The 18,417-nt window shown below is 35.3% G+C and overlaps 1 protein-coding gene and 1 pseudogene across 2 annotated transcripts in view; one reads left to right on the top strand and one right to left on the bottom strand.

Moving 5' to 3' along the window:
- ADGRL4 (adhesion G protein-coupled receptor L4) overlaps positions 1-18,417 on the top strand; it is a 109,035-nt gene that overhangs the window by 54,871 nt on the left and 35,747 nt on the right. For both annotated transcript variants that reach the window (XM_043575373.1, XM_043575374.1), the window contains exons 3-8: positions 2,920-3,072; positions 10,024-10,173; positions 10,700-10,770; positions 11,775-11,954; positions 12,070-12,253; positions 13,540-13,656. In XM_043575373.1, coding sequence (XP_043431308.1) covers positions 2,920-3,072; positions 10,024-10,173; positions 10,700-10,770; positions 11,775-11,954; positions 12,070-12,253; positions 13,540-13,656 — 855 coding nt within the window. The remainder of the gene's footprint in view (positions 1-2,919; positions 3,073-10,023; positions 10,174-10,699; positions 10,771-11,774; positions 11,955-12,069; positions 12,254-13,539; positions 13,657-18,417) is intronic.
- Positions 16,485-18,394, bottom strand: LOC122480687 (annotated as a pseudogene).

Raw genomic sequence — 18,417 nt, 5'->3', positions numbered from 1 at the left:
TAATCCAACTTTTTATATTTCAGTTTTGTTTGTAAAATAGGAATAATGTCTGCATCATAAGGTTTATGTGAGGATTAAAAATGTGTGTCAGATAATGTATATGATGTGTTTAGTATGGTGCCCTGGTTCGTTGGGAGCCTTCAGTGAATGGCAGTAATGTTAGTCATACAACCCTGTTTTATAAGGTCTTACCCTGGAGGCTCCTGGTGCCTCAGTCAGTTAAGCTTCCAACTTCATTTCAGCTCTGGTCATGATCTCAGGGTTGTGAGATCAAGTCCCACCCCGGGCTCTGCACTGAGTGTGGAGCCTGCTTAGATTCTCTCTTTCTCTGTCTGTCTGCCTCTCTCTCCTTCTGCCTCTCTCCTCCACTCACACTATACTCTGTCTCTATAAAATAAAAAATAAATCATGAAAAAGGTGTTCTCCTGAAAACCACAAGGTAGGAAACTGCACTGCAGTTAGGTGGGAGTTGAAAAGACATCAATGACATTATTTCCTTCTCTTTCTATAACCTCTTTTAATAGTTCGATAATATGGGGGCACCTGGGTGCCTCAGCCGGTTAAGCGTCCGACTCTTGATCTTGGCTCAGATCGGTCTCAGGTTCATGGGTTTGAGTGATAGATGACTTTTACAGACATGACCCATGACTCTCTTATGCTCTGTTCAACCCTAGCTCCCTACCTGGATCAATACAGAAAGTTTGGAAGGCCTCTGGGGTGGTGGAGTCATTACATTACACAGAACACCCTGTGTCCCTGAACCATTGATTGTGGAAAAATTACCTGAACACTAACCGTGGTGTCTGTCTAGAGCAGTCAATAATCTTTTTATTGTACTGAGCCATTACATGTTTGGATACATTTATAGCAGTTAGTCTATTATAATTAATATAATAATTCAAAATGACAAAGCATATAAATGGGATTTGCAAATCTTACCTGACCTGTCCATAGTAGTCATTTTTGAAAAAAGAGAGGAATTCATCTTTAGTTGTCTGCCATATGTTAACTTCTATACTTATATTCTTAATGTTTGAAAATGAGGAAGTGGAAATAAAATGTAAGTTAAAGATGAAATGCAGGGGCTCCTGGGTGGTTCATTCGGTTAAGCCTCCGATGCTTGATCTCAGCTCAGGTCATGATCTCACTGTTTGTGACTTTGAGCCCCACATCCAGCTACACACTGGCAGTGTGGAGCCTGCTTGGGATTCTCTCTTTCCCTCTCTCTCTGCCCCTCCCCTGCTTTCTCTCTCTCTCTCTCTCTCTCTCTCTCTCTCTCTCTCTCTCTCTCAATAAATAAACTTTAAAAAATAGAATTTGAATAAAGTTTCCATTTTCCTTCTGAAATCACTACCTCGATATCTTTCCATCTTGCAAAACAGACCCATAATTCATTTGATGAATTCTTATTATACATTTTGGCATTTTTAAATAATTCTCATAGAGGCAGCAGGATGCAACAGTTAAGAGAACAGGCTTTGGAACCAAACTACCTGGCTCTGCAACTAAATAGCTGTGTGATGTTGGCAAGTTACTTTTCTCTCTAGTCCTTATTTTCTTCAGCAGTTAGCATAACAATGGCAGCTACTTCCTAGAGCTTATGTAAGGATTCAGTGAATTCATATTTATAAAACAGTTGGAAAATTCTCCAACTCTTAGTCATCACTAGATGTCTGCAATAGCCTGTGTGTGAATTAAATGTTAAACAATTCATTCTTTAAAGAGAAATTAAATTTGGTTTGATAGAAACGGGGGTTAAAAATCAAAGGCATTTTTCCAACTTAGTTTTTACAATTCCCTCATGATATTTCTCTGTGTTCCCCAATTAGGCTTCCCTGTACCTTCAGAAGTGTTTCAATGACCTTCTGCTTGCATCTTTGCCCAACATTCTGCCTTCCTGTTAGTGACCTTCCTGCTCTCTACCCAATACTTGTCTAACCTACATTCACTTCAAGCTCTTCCTCTGTTTTCACATAGCTTTCTCTTCTGTGTCTTCATGTCCACATTTCCCATATAATTTATTTTAAGGGTACCAGTCAGTGGATTAGGGTCCACCTAATTCAGTATAACCTCAACTTGATTACATCTGCAAATGCCCTGTTTATAAAGTCATAGTCAACAAGACACAGGGTTAAGACTTGAACATATCTTTTTGCGAGACATAATTCAACCTACAGCAAGATTTAGTGCCACCTGAAAATATTTTCTGTCTCTTCCAGCCCCTCATGATCACTATGGAAAAGCACGTACTTTTGGTTTTATTTACTTGACAGATTATATCAATTTGCTTTCTAATTTTTACAAAGGGCTTATGAACCTATATATTTTCTGATAAATTGTATTACAATATTTTAGGCAAAACCTTGGACCATGATATAATTTTTTTGTATTTGTATACTCTTCTATAGGACAATAAAATGCACATAGTAATGAATAAAAATATTAATGAATAAGTGAAGAAACCTAGTAATGCGAAATTTTTCTAGGGAATAAGTAATAAAGATAAATGGTACATGATTAGAACATGTCAATTTGTAATCTCAGATTTTTTAACTTATGATATGCTTTTGACTAATTATAAAGAGAATTATAAATTTACAAATGAGTATATATGTATTGCCATTATTATAATTAAATTTCATATAAAATCTGGAAAATGTCCCAGTATACATCCGATAACTATGTTCCGTGCTTCAGAAATAAGAGATTCTATTTTGCTTTGCAACAACAAAGAAGGCTTCCCACTGTAAATAAGAATAACACAGGGTGGAATGTCGATCAGACCATTAATTTTTCCTAGAAATTGACATCGCATTACCTTATACTGTTTAACAGTCACAATTCCCAAATCCTGGTAGGAAATATTAGAAGTCAATTTCAATTATATAAAAATAATGTTTTAAATTGATATGTCCACAGATGATAATGAGTGTGGAAATTTGACCCAGTCCTGTGGTGAAAATGCCAACTGCACTAACACAGAGGGAAGTTACTACTGTATGTGTGCACCTGGTTTCAGATCCAGCAGTAACCAGGACAGGTTTATCACAAATGATGGAACCCTCTGCATAGGTAAGTTTGACTACCTAACTTAAAATTGGTACCTCTCACTTATTGCTTATTACCTCCAGAGATTAAATAATATTTGAACCAAATTCTGCCAGTCTTTGAGCGTACCCTAGATGTGCAGTACTTTTAGAAATTTCATTAATTCTTTTAGTCTTCTAACACTGTTTAATCAGTTACTATGGAATATTTATCTAAGGATGTAAGAAAAAAAATCAGGGGAGAAAATCAAGCAGTGCGTAAGAAAAAAAAATCATGAAAGTATGAAATCTAGTGTGGTGGCAAACCACAGGATAAATATTTACACTTGAGAATAATATGTTAATTCAAGAAAACTACGATTTGCATGGCAAGATATTGATGCTTTTATAAATATGCACTCTGAGATGGGCTCTACATTTTCTCAGAAAATGTTCAGAAAGGCATTAGTTCTAAAAGACTTGTTCTAGGGGCGCCTGGGTGGCTCAGTCAGTTAAGCGTCCGAGTCTTGATTTCAGCTCAGGTCTCATGGTTGTCAGATCGGGCTCTATGCTGACAGTATGGAGCCGGCTTGGGATTCTCTCCCTTTCTCTGCCCCTCCTCTGCTCTCGCTTTCTGTCTCTCTCAAAATAAATAAATAAACATTTTTTAAAAATAAAGAAATAAAAGAATTGTTCTACTGCTTTTAGTATTGTCAGCTGAAAGGTAGTTACACTTAAGATCTGCATTAAGTTTTTCTGAACACTAGAGTCCTATTTAGAAAATCATTTCAGGTTTACTAAAATGTTTTCTGGAATGATGATAATAATTTCAATTAAATCCCTAAGTGAAATATTATTCTGAGTCTGAAGAGAGTATCTAGAAGTTTTTTTTTAATGTCCTTCTGTTGTAATTTGGTCATGCATTTGATATATCAGATCCTATAGAATTTGGATTAAAGTCTGAGAAAAAAAAGATTGCTTAGGAAATTCAAAAAGTTGAACAATTTTCAGGGGCAAATTCTCTGGGGCCAAAGACTTTTAACTTTGAAAGTAAGTTGTAAATCATCTTAATCACGGTTTATACAACACTGTCCAATTTACCAACAACTAGTATAATTAATTATGGTTGATACTAATCTGCAAAATGAATACATGAACTGAGACCCTGAGAGTGAAATCACATGGCCAAGAGAAGATATTTTATTAGAACTCATGACTCTATATGCAACGTGGCCAAGGTAATGTGCTGCTTTCACTTTACACAGTTAGCTAAAAGAGAGATACCCAGGCTAATCCACATCACACTAGGCTTTGCTTAGTTCCCTACTGAGATTCTCCTTAGTGAGCTAAGGAGAAGTCTAGCTATGTTCTTATTAACACATGAGAAGTTAGGAGACAGTGTTCAAAGAAACTTCATCAGTGAAATGTCTCCATCAAAGAAATTATCCTGTCTCATGTACCTGTGGTTCATAACATTTACTCCGCTATATAACCAGAAAAGAGTTTGTTCTCCTCATTTGATCTCTAAGGTAAATGAGGGCTACTTCTGATTCACATGTTTAGGTAAAAGGAGGATTAGAATCACAGTCTTGTATCCGGAAAGCTACAGAAGGCTAAAGCAGGTGGCCATCTACATCTTATACATTGATCTGAATCTTGCAAGTGCAGAGGATCAAGTTTTGCAAGGGCATAAAAGACTTAAAATATGAGACAATTGAATGATAACTTCACTTTTAGTGTTTGCAGCAAAAAATTTTATTGGAATATAGCTTTACAGTATATTCAGGATATAGTCTATGAAGCTCCCCAGAAAACTTGTAATACCTCATCATTTGATATTCTCAAACCTCTGCTCTTGTTGCTTGTCTTCTTAGAATGTTATGCATATGTGTGTTTTAGCTTTAGTAGTTAAGTTCTAATTACGTAGCTCTGTAAGCTTTACTAGAAACGTTCCAGTTAGTGAAGAAATATAACTCACAACATCTTAATCACTTAATTTTAACTATGTTCTCCATTCCCTCTTGTCTCTGGAAGACACCTGTCTTTTCATCTGATCATTTTTACTTTTAATATGCTTCAATTCACAAAACGCTGTATTTCTCTGTCTGTTTGTGTTTCTTACAAGTAGAGAATTCCTATATTAGAAAAAAATTGAATCACAGACACAGAGAAAACACATACACACAAAGATGATTGAATGCCAACGTTTCATGGAAGTATAACATATTTGTAATTTATGACTCTTTCTCCCAATGCTCATTTATTATTGAGATACTATAGAATGCCCCTAAGTTTTGGCTAATTCCCTTTTTAGCTATTTTAAGCAATCAGTAAACACAAGAACTATATTAAAACCCAGTACCCAATATTGAGTCCTTCAGTTTCTACCTGTTTCATTTGATGGATTATTCACCGAAAAACTCGTTCTCTGGAACATTGTTATTCCTCACCAATTTTGTTGTCCTTAAGGATTAAGCTTTTTTGAGAAGTAGAACAGTTGTATCTTTTTTTTCTCTAGTCCCATAGTAATTTTCATTGTGCACTATGATAATCTTCAGGAGAATTTGAACAGAGAACTATAATTCTGTTTCCTTTTACATTAGTGTATCACCTTGTACTATGTTGCCTCTGATTTGAAAGTTTACCTGATCCTTAAATTTGACATGCCTGGTAATTATAGTCATTAGGAATCTCTAAAAATAAATAATGAAAAACTCCAATTCAGGGCAAGAAAAGACCCAAGCAAAATTCTTTGCCTTTAGTCTATATTCAAATACTATTGGCCACAGATAAGATCATTTTGTTGCAAAAGGATTTGAGGCAGATTTAGTGTCCTGTGTATTTGCCTTCCCCTGTAATTACAGTAAAACAGAATTTCAGATACCTAGCTTCCTCCCAAGAGACCTAGTTCCAGACTTGCATTTCACAAATGGGAAAAAAGAGGCATCCAATAGGAAAGTGGTTCTCCCAAGGCCAAATGAGTAGAACCTAAAAGCTTCACATTTACTAAGTGCTTAAGACCAAGCTTGTAATTTTTATGTCGCATTGCCTTGGGTATGCCGATAATTTCAGATTTTTTTATGGCTTTGGATAATATTAACATCCAGTTTTGTCTTCACAAATTACTTTCAGTAATTGAACATTTTATCTTTTCTTCACAGTGTGTGAGTTAAACGTTAGACAAATCAGTTATTGATGAAAATTGTAAGAATCAAAACAATCATATGATCATGTTTTGAAAGAAGATTATGATAAAACACTGTTGGGTTGGCTCATTGTAGACATGAAAAACAAGCATAACCTCACTAATGAAAAAGTACCAAGTGAATTTTTTGATGTGCAAACCAAGCAAACGATTGTTATGATGTGCTTACGTTTGGCAAAATCACCTTATTAGTATTAAGCCCAGTGTTAGGTTGGTGGTAGAAAAAGTGGATCAGTTATTAAATATGGTATGCCAATTCTAGCCTGACTGAAATAATTCCAGAGTAGCAATTTAACTTTTATTAAGCTGAGGTGGGGGTTCTTTTCCTCTTTTACATCTCTGGGGAGTACCAAGACATGGCAGTCTAATGAGACACTCATTATCAATCTGTTTTCTCCAAACTTACATATTCACAGGGCTCCTGCTATTAAGAAAACATGCAGTCTGAATAGAATCACTGGGCCTATTATATCTTGGGCACTAGTTCAAAACACTTCGTGTCCATTTCCTCATTTGTTTTAAAAAAGAACTCTTTTGAAGTAAAAGGTATTTTTTAGGGTATTACCCAAAGTCACAAAACTAATGAGTATTACAGCTAGAATTTGAGTTAAGATCCTCTGCAGGGCCTTTACCTGTAAGAAGGACGCATAGTGATTTGATTAGATCTCAGCTAATGAGGCCCTGCAAGAGAATGCTAGAGAAGTTAGTGTAAGTCTTACTGCAAAATATCGCGTTCATTTTGGTAAACCAGTTGCATCTTATTTGGGCATGGCATACTCTCAATATCTGATGATTCTCTCTACATTACTAGGTAGCAAGGGGCGTAGAGGGATATCCTGACACTAGTAGAAGCTTTTTGACTAGTCTGGCACATAGCCAGTTGTCACACACTCCATTATTAGGTTAGATCCAATAAACTCTACTACCAAGGCACAGAATGAGAAGGATATCAAATTCAGCCAACTGCACTTACACATTTGAGTAAATAAGTTATAAAAACAAAAAGTATAAGCAAGAAAAGTATAAATAATTTGGAAAACAGTCCTTTAATGGGATGATTAGGATTTTTAAAGGATTACTTTGGTAGGTAAATTAATATTCTTGTATAACATTTGGAGTCAGAATATGAAAATTTTCATAATGTTAATCTTGAATGCTGGTCTCCCAAGCTACTACCTCCTTATTATTTTTGATTACTATTTTGTCACTTGCTGAACTTAGAGCTTGAAATACCCTACATGATCCAAGGCTGACATTCTGGGATGATAACTAGCAAAGTGAGTGGTGGTAGAAAGGCTTGAACTAGAGTGGAGACCCCAAGAAGCACCACAGGCATGGAGGATGCACAGGGAAAAACTGAAACACCGTCAGTTACAAACACCAACGTTATATATACCTGTGTCCAAAATGCACAAGAGAGGGTGGAAATTGAGTTTGCAAAGATTTCCATGTTGCTTAGACATTGGGTTTGGGACAAAGTTGCCAAGAGTTGCACCTTTAAATAATTTTAAAATTAAGAGAAATCAATACCTCATTTCCTGTTAGCCATATAAGTCATCTAAAAATATGAAACATGGGCATGGGGTGCCTGGGTGGCTCAGTCGGTTAAGTGTTTGACTTCAGCTCAGGTCATGATCTCATGGCTTGTGAGTCAGAGTCCCACTTCGGGCTCTGTGCTGACAGTTCAGAGCCTGGAGCTTGCTTCGGATTCGTCTCCTTCTCTCTCTCTGCCCCTCCCCTGCTCACACTATCTCTCTGTCTCTCTCTCTGCCTCTCTGTCTCTCTTGAAAGTAAGTAAACATTAAAAAAATTAAAAACATAAAATAAAATAAAAATATATAACATGGGCATTCAGAGAACCTAAGTTTCTTATTCATGAAATAAATGATTCTATCTATGATATCACATGGGTCTGTCACATCTTCATTGGGGTGTTATCCTATTTGGATACAGTACATGCTACTTCTTCAGCCATGATCCAGAAAGAACTACTCTTTAGTTTTCTTATACATATTTTTTTCACTTCATTGATGTCATTAAAAATAATGCTAGTCTGCACTTCCACCTGGCTTCTTTTCTTTACCCTAACCTGGAATCCTTTAGTGGATGGTTCACTAAATCTTAAAATTTTTTTTTTTTTTCAACATTTTTTATTTATTTTTGGGACAGAGAGAGACAGAGCATGAATGGGGGAGGGGCAGAGAGAGAGGGAGACACAGAATCGGAAACAGGCTCCAGGCTCTGAGCCATCAGCTCAGAGCCTGACGCGGGGCTTGAACTCACGGACCGCGAGATCGTGACCTGGCTGAAGTCGGAGGCTTAACCGACTGCGCCACCCAGGCGCCCCGACTAAATCTTAAGAGTCAACCTGCTTTTGCTCATCTCCTACTTTATTTTCTGTCTTTGTGTGTGTGTGTGTGTGTGTATGTGTGTGTGTAGAGCGGCAGTCTTTAAACACACATACGCAGAAATGAGAGGAAGAGCTTGAGGGTACCAGGACGATATTCCTGTTTCTTTAAACATAGTATACTTGGATTCCTGGGTCATACAGATTATGAATATACAGACTTGACAGAAGAATTAGGAGTTTCTCATCCTTTTTTTTTTTCAGGCCTGTGAATTGTCTTAATTCTAAGACCATTGCCTTTCTGGCTAATGGAAGTTTCTTCAAGAACTGCCGGGAGGCTTACTGTCAGTTCCAGTTTTGGGTGGTTCAATTTTGAATGGTATCCTGTCCCTTCATTACATTTTGGAAGTGAGAAGTTAAGATCAGCTACTTTTAAGATAACTAGCTAGATGGCTTTTTAAATTGGACTGTGATTACTACCCCCCTTTTTTTTATGACAAACAGTATTGTGGCACTCTATTAGTTTTTTTTTTTAATCAAATTTTATACTTAAGATTACAGGCTTATTCATTAATCTAACAGAGAGTATCTCTAAGATGTCAGAGCCAGGCTGAGAACTCAAAAATCTTTGCATTAGTTTAAGGTAATGATTTGGACTCTTCAGTTCCTTGGAAGCATTCCCTATTGGAACTCTGCCTACTGGCAGAGTATTTATACTGCATTTATAACTTCAAGACATATTTCACTGCAGTATGTAAAATTTTAAATTAAGAATATAAATTATGTGAGCTTATAACCTAACATTTTTATTGTGACTTTGATATATGGCTACTGAAAATCTAAGACTTAATTCTGCACAATTTGTTACTTTATCTATGATGACTGTGTATTAAGAATCATAGTAAACTATAACTTGGACAAAATTAATAAATAAGTTGTGGTAAAATTTTAAAGGAGTCACATCACACATTCTGCTAATTTTTAGGATAACTTACTTGCAAACAAGAAGCTTTGGAAAGAAAGTGGGCTATTCTTTTTTATCCTCCAGATTACCCTAAACTGAGTTTAGCATAATACTAGAAAACAAAGAATTTTTGATGTATTTTAAAAATTGGTTCTTTATTAAATTAGGACAATGTTAAAATTGTCAATGATAGAAATTCATTTAATGGCTTTGGGGATGACTGATTCTTTTCAGAAAATAATTCAAGAGTTTGGTTGTTCCATGAAAGGCGGTTTTTAATACACTTTCAAAATGGATTGGCCAAATCAGGGTTTAAAAAAATGATATGCGGCTCTTTGCTCTGTCATTCTGCAAATGATGGGATTTTCATTGCTTTCCTGTAAAATTTGATATGAAACCATTAACCATACCTAATATTGTATCAGCAAGGTAGCAACTGTGTAAGTACTAAATAAAAATTTAATTTTTTAAATATTTCCAGATATAGATGAGTGCAGTGGACCAGCTGCCTGTGGTGATCATGCGGTATGTGAAAACGTGGACGGTGGGTATAATTGCTCCTGCAAGGAAGGTTATCAGACATCCACAGGAAAATCTCAGTTCACGCCTAATGATGGCACTTACTGCCAAGGTAAATTATATGATGAAATTTTATGTATTATCGAAGAACTGTATAAAATATAATACTGCACAGTAGTGAAGTATACAAAGAACTGCATCTTCTAAGAAATATTCTAGTATTCCTTTATTGTCTATAAAATGAAATAAGAAAAGCTATTGCTTTTTTTAATGGAAGAGGTACACCATATGTTTCACGTAGTTAACATACTTTGTTCTGTAGGGTGACTACAATCTTCCATTTTGCCATAAAATATTGTGTATTTTATTGAGTAAAAATAAAGAATAGATAGAAATAAAAAAGGAAAAATAAATGAATGCAATGAAAATAAACACTGTATTTTATTATGAGTAAGATTCTTTAAATAATGAAAAGTAAATAAATGTTAATGAAAAAACAAAAAATGAAAACAAAACTCAAGTGTTAAGAATGTGTTTTTAATATTTAAATAAGGGAGCAAAGTTATTAGAATCAATATAGTCATCTTAGGAAAAAAGTATTTTTAAACATTTACTATATACTCTTTTTTCTTCTACAGAAAATGTGAGTGCAGACTGCCATCTAGATAATGCCTGTATTGCTGCAAATATTGATAAGATGTTAACAAAAGTAAGTAAACTAGTTGTATTAAGAACTTATTGTGTTTTGACATTTTGGTTCCAGTTAAAATCCTTCCTGCATCACATGTAAAAAAGATTAACAATCAGGGGCACCTGGGTGGCTCAGTCAGTTAAGCATCCAACTCTTGATTTCAGCTCAGGTCATGATCTCACAGTTCGTGAGATCAAATCCCGTATCAGGATCCATGTGGACAGTGTGGAGCCTGCTTGGGGCTCTCTCTGTCCCTCTCTCTCTTTCCCTTCCCTGCATTAGCACTCTCTATCAAATAAATAAACATTAAAAAAAAGTAACAACCAGTTGATCTTCTTGTATTTACGTATAGAGATTTAAATAATTTGTTTGAGTCATAGAAAGGAGCAATTCGAAAATCCCCAAAGCATTGAAGACTTTTAGATATTTAACATATATTACTTTTTCACTATTAGTATACTGGAAAAAAAAATTTTAACATACAAAAAAAGTTGATGAATAAAATAGTAAAAACACACTTTGACCCCAGGCCCATTCCCACATTCTAAGAAGACATAATGAATGCAACTAGGTTTTGTACTTCAAAGGAAATATTTCAAAGAGTAAATAAAGTAGGACATTCACAAAATTATTGTCATGTGATTGAAAGTGTGACTCTCAACATGATTAACAATCAACTAAAAGCAAATTTCCAATATATCACATTGTAAAGAATTTTCTTGGGTTGATTAAAATCTAATTCAAATTAAGTTATAATGTATCAGAACTTTTAAAAGCTAATGTTTAAAGGTTATTAATTCAAGCATGCAGTTTCTTTTCTAAAGTAATTTCTGTGCTTTTTATTTGGTCACCCTTTGTAAATAGTTTCAAATTTTAGTGCTGCATGTTATGGTTTAGGTGTAGTCTGATAACTTACTAATACATAGCACAAGAAAAATAAACTTAGAATAAATTTGCCATTCTTGAAAAGCTCCAGTACTACTCTAATTTGGTTTCTTTTCTCTGGACTCATTTTTGTACAGATTAGACACATAAAAGAACCTGTGGCTCTACTACAAGAAGTCTATAGAAATTCTGTGAAAGATCTTTCACCGATGGATATAATTACATATATAGAAATATTAGCTGAATCATCCCCATTACTGGGTGACATGAATAGCACTAATTCAACCAAGGACACTCCTTCTAATTCAACTCTTACTGTAAGTATATTGAGCTTTAACTCAATATAACTGAGCTTTAAACTTTCCCTTACATCTGTGATTCATGTAAGATTCCAACATTTTTTTAAAAGACACACTATTTTTTTTCTAACAGGAATTTGTAAAAACTGTGAATAATTTTGTTCAAAAGGACACATTTATCGTTTGGGACAAATTACCTACGAATCGTAGAAGAACTCATCTTACAAAACTGATGCATGCTACTGAACAGGCTACCTTAAGGATAGCTCAGAACTTCCAAAAGACCACTCAGTTCGATACTAATTCAAGTGATATAGGTAAGAAGCCAAGGTCAATTTCAAAACAATAGTGTTTCCCAAACAAGCCATTCTAAAAAGGGGATGTATTTAAAATACTGCTAATTGGGGGCTCCTGGGTGGCTCAGTCGGTTAAGCGGCCGACTTTGGCTCAGGTCATGATCTCACGGTCCGTGAGTTCGAGCCCCGCGTTGGGCTCTGGGCTGACAGCTCAGAGCCTGGAGCCTGTTTCAGATTCTGTGTCTCCCTCTCTCTCTGACCCTCCCCCATTCATGCTTTGTCTCACTCTGTCTCAAAAATAAATAAACCTTAAAAAAAATTATAAAAAAATAAAATACTGCTAATTGAATTGGCAGCTGTTTGAGCAATGCAGAAGCTAATGGCAATGCACATTGCAAGAGTAATATGAATGAAGTATGAATCAAAAGGATGGGTACCTAACCATTGCCTCCTTCGTACCTTCTGCACCTTATCCTGTTCCTGAGCTATTTAGCATTTAAATGCTCAGAGTACAATACTCCCTTGTCATTTTGAGTTAGTCATCTCAGGACTTCTTAGGGTCTACCTTGACCAAAGACAGTTCTAAACAGATTTTCTGATATGAAACAATCAGCATAGCAAACTAGAACATTTCCTCCTTCATGAAATCTCATACTTAGAACATTCAGAATCTTGAATCAAATTGAAGATGCCTATAAAGTTGTTCTGAGGAAACAAAGTATATTTTCTGATAATCATTGCATTCATCTATATTGTATTGTCTGGGAGACATCTTGCTGTGCAACAGCAGGTAAGCAAAAATCACTCTGTTATATCATGACTTACCACTTACTCAAAATTAAAGTAGCAAGCTTTATGACTAATATATAGGAGCCTTGCATTTCTGTGATGTTCTCGCATAAAAAGGGTGAACTACCCCAGGTAAAGAAATTATCACTCGAGAATTTAACTCAATCACTCTCCATATAGTAAATTATAGATACCGTCCTCTATACCATTGTGGTTGCTTATCTTTGATTTAGTAATTATAGTTTATAGCTCCCTGGTGTACATACATATTTTGTCTTTCATTTAATTCAATAAAGATTAAATTAAACCATGAGTGCTATGGTGAAATTAGAAAGTTAAAACTTGAGTTAGATTTTTAGATATAAACTACAAGGTCCAGGCATGTTCAGAATGTGTTCATTCTACCTACCATAAAAAAGTTGAAATACAATAATGATGGATAACAATGTTCCTAACTAAATGAATACACTGATTAAACTAATTTCAGAGAATTTATGATTTTCATGATTTTGTTTCAGCTCTCAAAGCTTTCTGTTTTGATTCAAATCACATGAAATATATTCATCCCCATATGAATGTGGATGGAGATTATATAAAGATATTTCCAAAGAGAAAAGCTGCATATGATTCATATGGTAAGACTTTGATAGTCTTGTATTCAATGTCAGTGATTTGCAATAAATACTTACCATGCCTTTGACTATATCATATATACCCATGTGATTTCTTATAGAAAATATTTGATGTTTCTATACAGAATTTGTATTTGTACTTGAGATTTTCATTCTGATATAAATACGTGGTGAGAATTTTAGCTGCCAGTATCTATATCCATCTTGTGTTATGCCCAATCTCTGAAACTGTCTGATATTGTTGAAATTCTAATGAAATATATAAAGGAACTGTCATTTCATTCCTTGTTTCTCATCAGTCATAGGTGCTATAATTTGCATAGAATTCTTTTAATATTTCTTCTTCAGCAATCCTTCATATTCCTCATTGGGAGACTGAATTTGTGAGTGTGTGAGGAAGACAAATAATGTTCAGAAAGACAGAAAGTTATTGTTTAGGCTTGGATTTCTTTCCCACTTGTCATTTCTTGGTCTTTGTACAGTAAACTTTTCAACTGGCAGGCTTTCTTAGGAAATGGAATCAGAAAATGCCAGTACCAGCAGGTGACTTGATGATTATCTAACTTAATTTCTTCATTTTATGGTTACTAGAGCAAAGGCACAATGAAGTTAATGGATTTGTCTCCATGCACATCAACAAACAATACAGAACCAGTACTAGTAGGGAGGAAGTTAACAAAGAAATCAACCCTGACCAGCTTATCTTTGTCACCTAACCAAAGGCAAGCAAGCAGCTATTTTAACCATTTATCTGCTCTCTTAATGCAACACACTTAGGAAAAAAAAAAAAAATCTCCGCCAATAGAAGAATTGTTTTTGTTTTCATATAGGTCAAAATATAGTACCTAGAAAAGACATGAATTATAATAGCTTCTCAAAGAATATGTGGGTGGTCATAAATATAAATGAAAAGCATATTTAATAACACACATATGGTTTTTTATAGACATCACTTCATAAATGGATGTGTCTTTATTTTTTTAACATTCTGCACATTCATTCTCAGAAGAATATCTTTTAAAAAAATTTGTATGACACTAATATGGGATTTTTTTCCTAATCTGTTGATATTATCCTTTTTTTTTCCTTGTCATTTTTATACAATAGTAAGACACGGAAGGTCACAAAACAAAGAAAAAATAACTAGGCCATGCTACCATTGAACGCAAGGCTCTTACCCTATTACATCATATTCTAATTCACCAAGCACACATATAATTTTTAGGAGCAAATCCAAAGACTGTGTTAACTGTTGAAATTTCAAAAACAATTGGGTAATGTTTAAAAGTTGAGAATAAAGCCATTGACAATACTTATTATAGCGACAGATGATGAAATTGTCATGGAATTAATATCTCGAAGAGATCCTGTCTGAATGTATGATAGCTTTGTTATGTTTGAAGATCACACATGCAAACTCTGACACTTGAAAGAGACCATAATATCAGCTCTCAACAAAACACGAGGAGAAAATTTGATCTCCTTAAGGGCTGTATCTTAAAAATAAGGGCAAGTCTAACAAACTGATAAAACCTGCTTTATGATGTCTACATGTGATGATTCATTTACCGATAAAAACCCATTAGTAAAACACAGGCTTCAAGTTAAAATCTGCATAGTGTCATTCATAGGAAAATAAGGAAGGTTTATGGAGAAACAGGTAGATTTTTAATCTTTTTTATAGGCTGAATTTTAGTTCCTGTAATTAGTAAATAAACTCCTCATTTACTGAATGAAGGTACATACCTGATAAAGGACTTAAAAGCTAGATCAGGCCGAGATTTAGTGTGAAATCTCTAAGAATTACAAGAGGTTCAGATGAGAAGAATGGACAGATACTGAAACAGTACTCAGAACAGAGGTAACAAGGGATTTGGAAGCATTCTATGCAGCAAGAATCACATTTTACCCAAAGTCAAAAATTAATGTTAAATATTTTCCTTGAGAAAGGAAAGGAGTGATTAACAGACGTTAAAAACCCATCTTACCTTTTCGGGGCTTCATTTGGTTTTGGACCACCTCCTACTGCAACTTCTGAGAAGTCACTGCAACATGAAAGGGTCATCCACCAGACAGGGTCAAGTTGACCTCAGAGGTTTTCAGATCCTGCTTCAGGCCCTGGTCTGTCTACAGCAAAGGCTGGACTAGTTGATATCACTCGGAGTCCTCATGATGTCACTAGCCCAACCATGTGAGACTACTTCATTTCTTTCTTTCATATAAGTTTTCTTAAGCTGACAGTTCAAGAAAATACTCTTACCCAATACACATAGATTTTAGCAACCTCTTAGCAATGTTTCTTCTCTTGTGATACCTTTTTAGATAAGATAGAAAACATGAATCATGATATACTTTGGCAATGTCTAGCTCACATACCCATAGCAATATCCAAAAATATTATTCATTAATGTGATATTGTGATGTGGAAGGACTCAGGTTTGTATCACGGTTCTTTGTTTTTTGGTTGTTTTTTTTTTTTAAATTAACCTTGTTTCAAACTCTATTCCCAGGCTTCTTCAGCTTCATTAGCTGCAAAGAGTGAATTGTGTATAAACAAACACTGAAAATAGTTGTGGTATCCAAGGGGCTCAGGCTTAAATATATTAGAGATCTAGATTTTATCAGATCCGTGAACAAAATTTTAATAAGCAGTCATAATATAAAATAGCTCCCAGGGCACCTGGGTGGCTCAGTCGGTTAAGCGTCTGACTTGATTTTGGCTCAGGTCATAATCTCGAGGTTTGTGAGTCTGAGCCCCACATTAGGCTGTGTCAGCACAGAGCCTGCTTGGGATTCTGTCTCCCTCTCTCTCTGCCCCTTCCCAACTTGCTCTCTCCCAAAATAAATAAAAATAAACTTAAAGAAAAAAGATTGAAAAGGCAGCTCCTAATAACTTCTTCAAGTTTTATCTTCTTCAGAAGTTGACTCAGTTCAGTTTGCTTCATTCTTGGAAGCTTCATGAAAGTTCTCCACAAGATCTGGAAATTCATTCTCCTCCTCATCCTCTCCAGTAGCAAATGGTACTTCTCCAGCCACAGACTATGTGGGCAGAGCTTCAGCCAGTCTTCTTAAACTAGTCAGACTGTCTGCACCAAGTTGGTTTAACACACTGGGTTAGATTTCTGTCAGCTGCTTCATCTCATTGTGGCCTGTGATGGTGAAAGTGTTTGCTGCCAGGGATGCCTGAACTTTAGGCTTGTTAAAGTGGATCACTGTTCCTTGGTTTGTGAACATTTTCACTTCTTCAGTACCAGAGGCATTGTTTACCCCTAACTTCTTTAAGCAGAACTGAAGTGTTTTATCATCTGCTGTTGCCCTTCTGTGAACCACCTTCTTTAAGCAAGCAGTTCCTCTCCCAGTGCACAGCTGGACAGTTTGGCGAGTGTCTCCTGGTTCATGATACTTTCTTTCATCTTGGAGTGGAAATGGCACAGCATGGGGGTCTAGGGTTGACACTCGGGGGTCTCGGGAAGACCGACTGAGATTAGGTGCACATACATGGGGATCCAAGATGGCTGCTAGAGGGCACAGTTCTTTGGGTTTTTTGGCGATGTAATCAACATTTGTATTTATGGTTTTGATTGATTGATGCCTGTCACATTATTTGCTGGTGTCACAAATTTGAGGGAACAAATACAGAGTTCTTTGTAAGTTGTCCAGTAATCTAAAGCCAAAACATAATGTTCCTAGTTAATAAATATAACAATAATCATATTACTATAGTGTGTTAAATTTTACAGAAGCCTCATGTGTCATTTGATTTGTCTCCACCTTAGCCTAGTAAGTAGCTAGGGTGAGTATTACTATCATCATTTTATAAGTGAGGAAGCTGAAGTTCAAAGCAGTTCATCCATAGCCACACAAGTAGGAGCCATGACTGAAACCAGAACTTTTGATTCCAAGAGTAAATTCAGAATGCAAAGTTCTAAATTTAGTATCCATAATTCTGTGCAACAAATAGAGGAGGTGTATGATCTAAGTGGCAAGAGGAATTTTGAAAAGATAATAGATCTAGATTTTGAGTTGTTCACACACTTAATATCAGTAATAATGAGCTGCTTCAAAAACCAAGACAATGTGAGATCCATTAATATAGGTGCACTGTCTAAGCTAAGGGGAAGATAGTCACATGATAATCTGTCCTGATAAGGTTACATTTTTAGTACTGGGTTATATGCGGGTCTCCTATGCATTTGGAGAGTGTCAAGGGGCACAGATAAATGGCTGCCTGGCAAGGCAATAAATTTCCTACCTTGAGACTGCATAACTGTATGTCATCAATATTAAATAGGAAACATTTCAGAGGGCATGAGGTGGAACTCAGTGGCATGTGACAACTTGTTTAATTCTAAAGTTCCTGAATACTCTTAAATCAGTGATAACTTTTTTCCACTGTCTTTCTAATTCCTATATTTGCATAGCAAAGATAAAAAAAATTTACCTTTTAAGTGAATGCATCTCACATCTTTGTTCTTAGGAGTTGGATATACATTTATCTAGGACTGTTTTTCTCCTAAATATAGCTTGTGCAAAGGGGATGTTATAGTCCATGATCAGTTTCAGAATCATAGAGGTCAGAGAATATGTCTTAATATGATTTGATTATATAGACATGGACTTATTATGACCAATGTATTGGTGTCTAGGTATTTGTACGACTGCCTTAGAGTAAACATTTTGACTGTTAAATTTTTATGTTTGAGAGCTTAAATATATATATATATGTATATATTTATAAGAATTTCACTAAATCCACTTATTTGA

Source organism: Prionailurus bengalensis, chromosome C1, assembly GCF_016509475.1.
Source record: "Prionailurus bengalensis isolate Pbe53 chromosome C1, Fcat_Pben_1.1_paternal_pri, whole genome shotgun sequence".
NCBI lineage: Eukaryota > Metazoa > Chordata > Mammalia > Carnivora > Felidae > Prionailurus > Prionailurus bengalensis.
The sequence above is the reverse complement of the archived record's forward strand: the minus strand, read 5'-3'. Positions and strand labels throughout refer to the sequence as shown.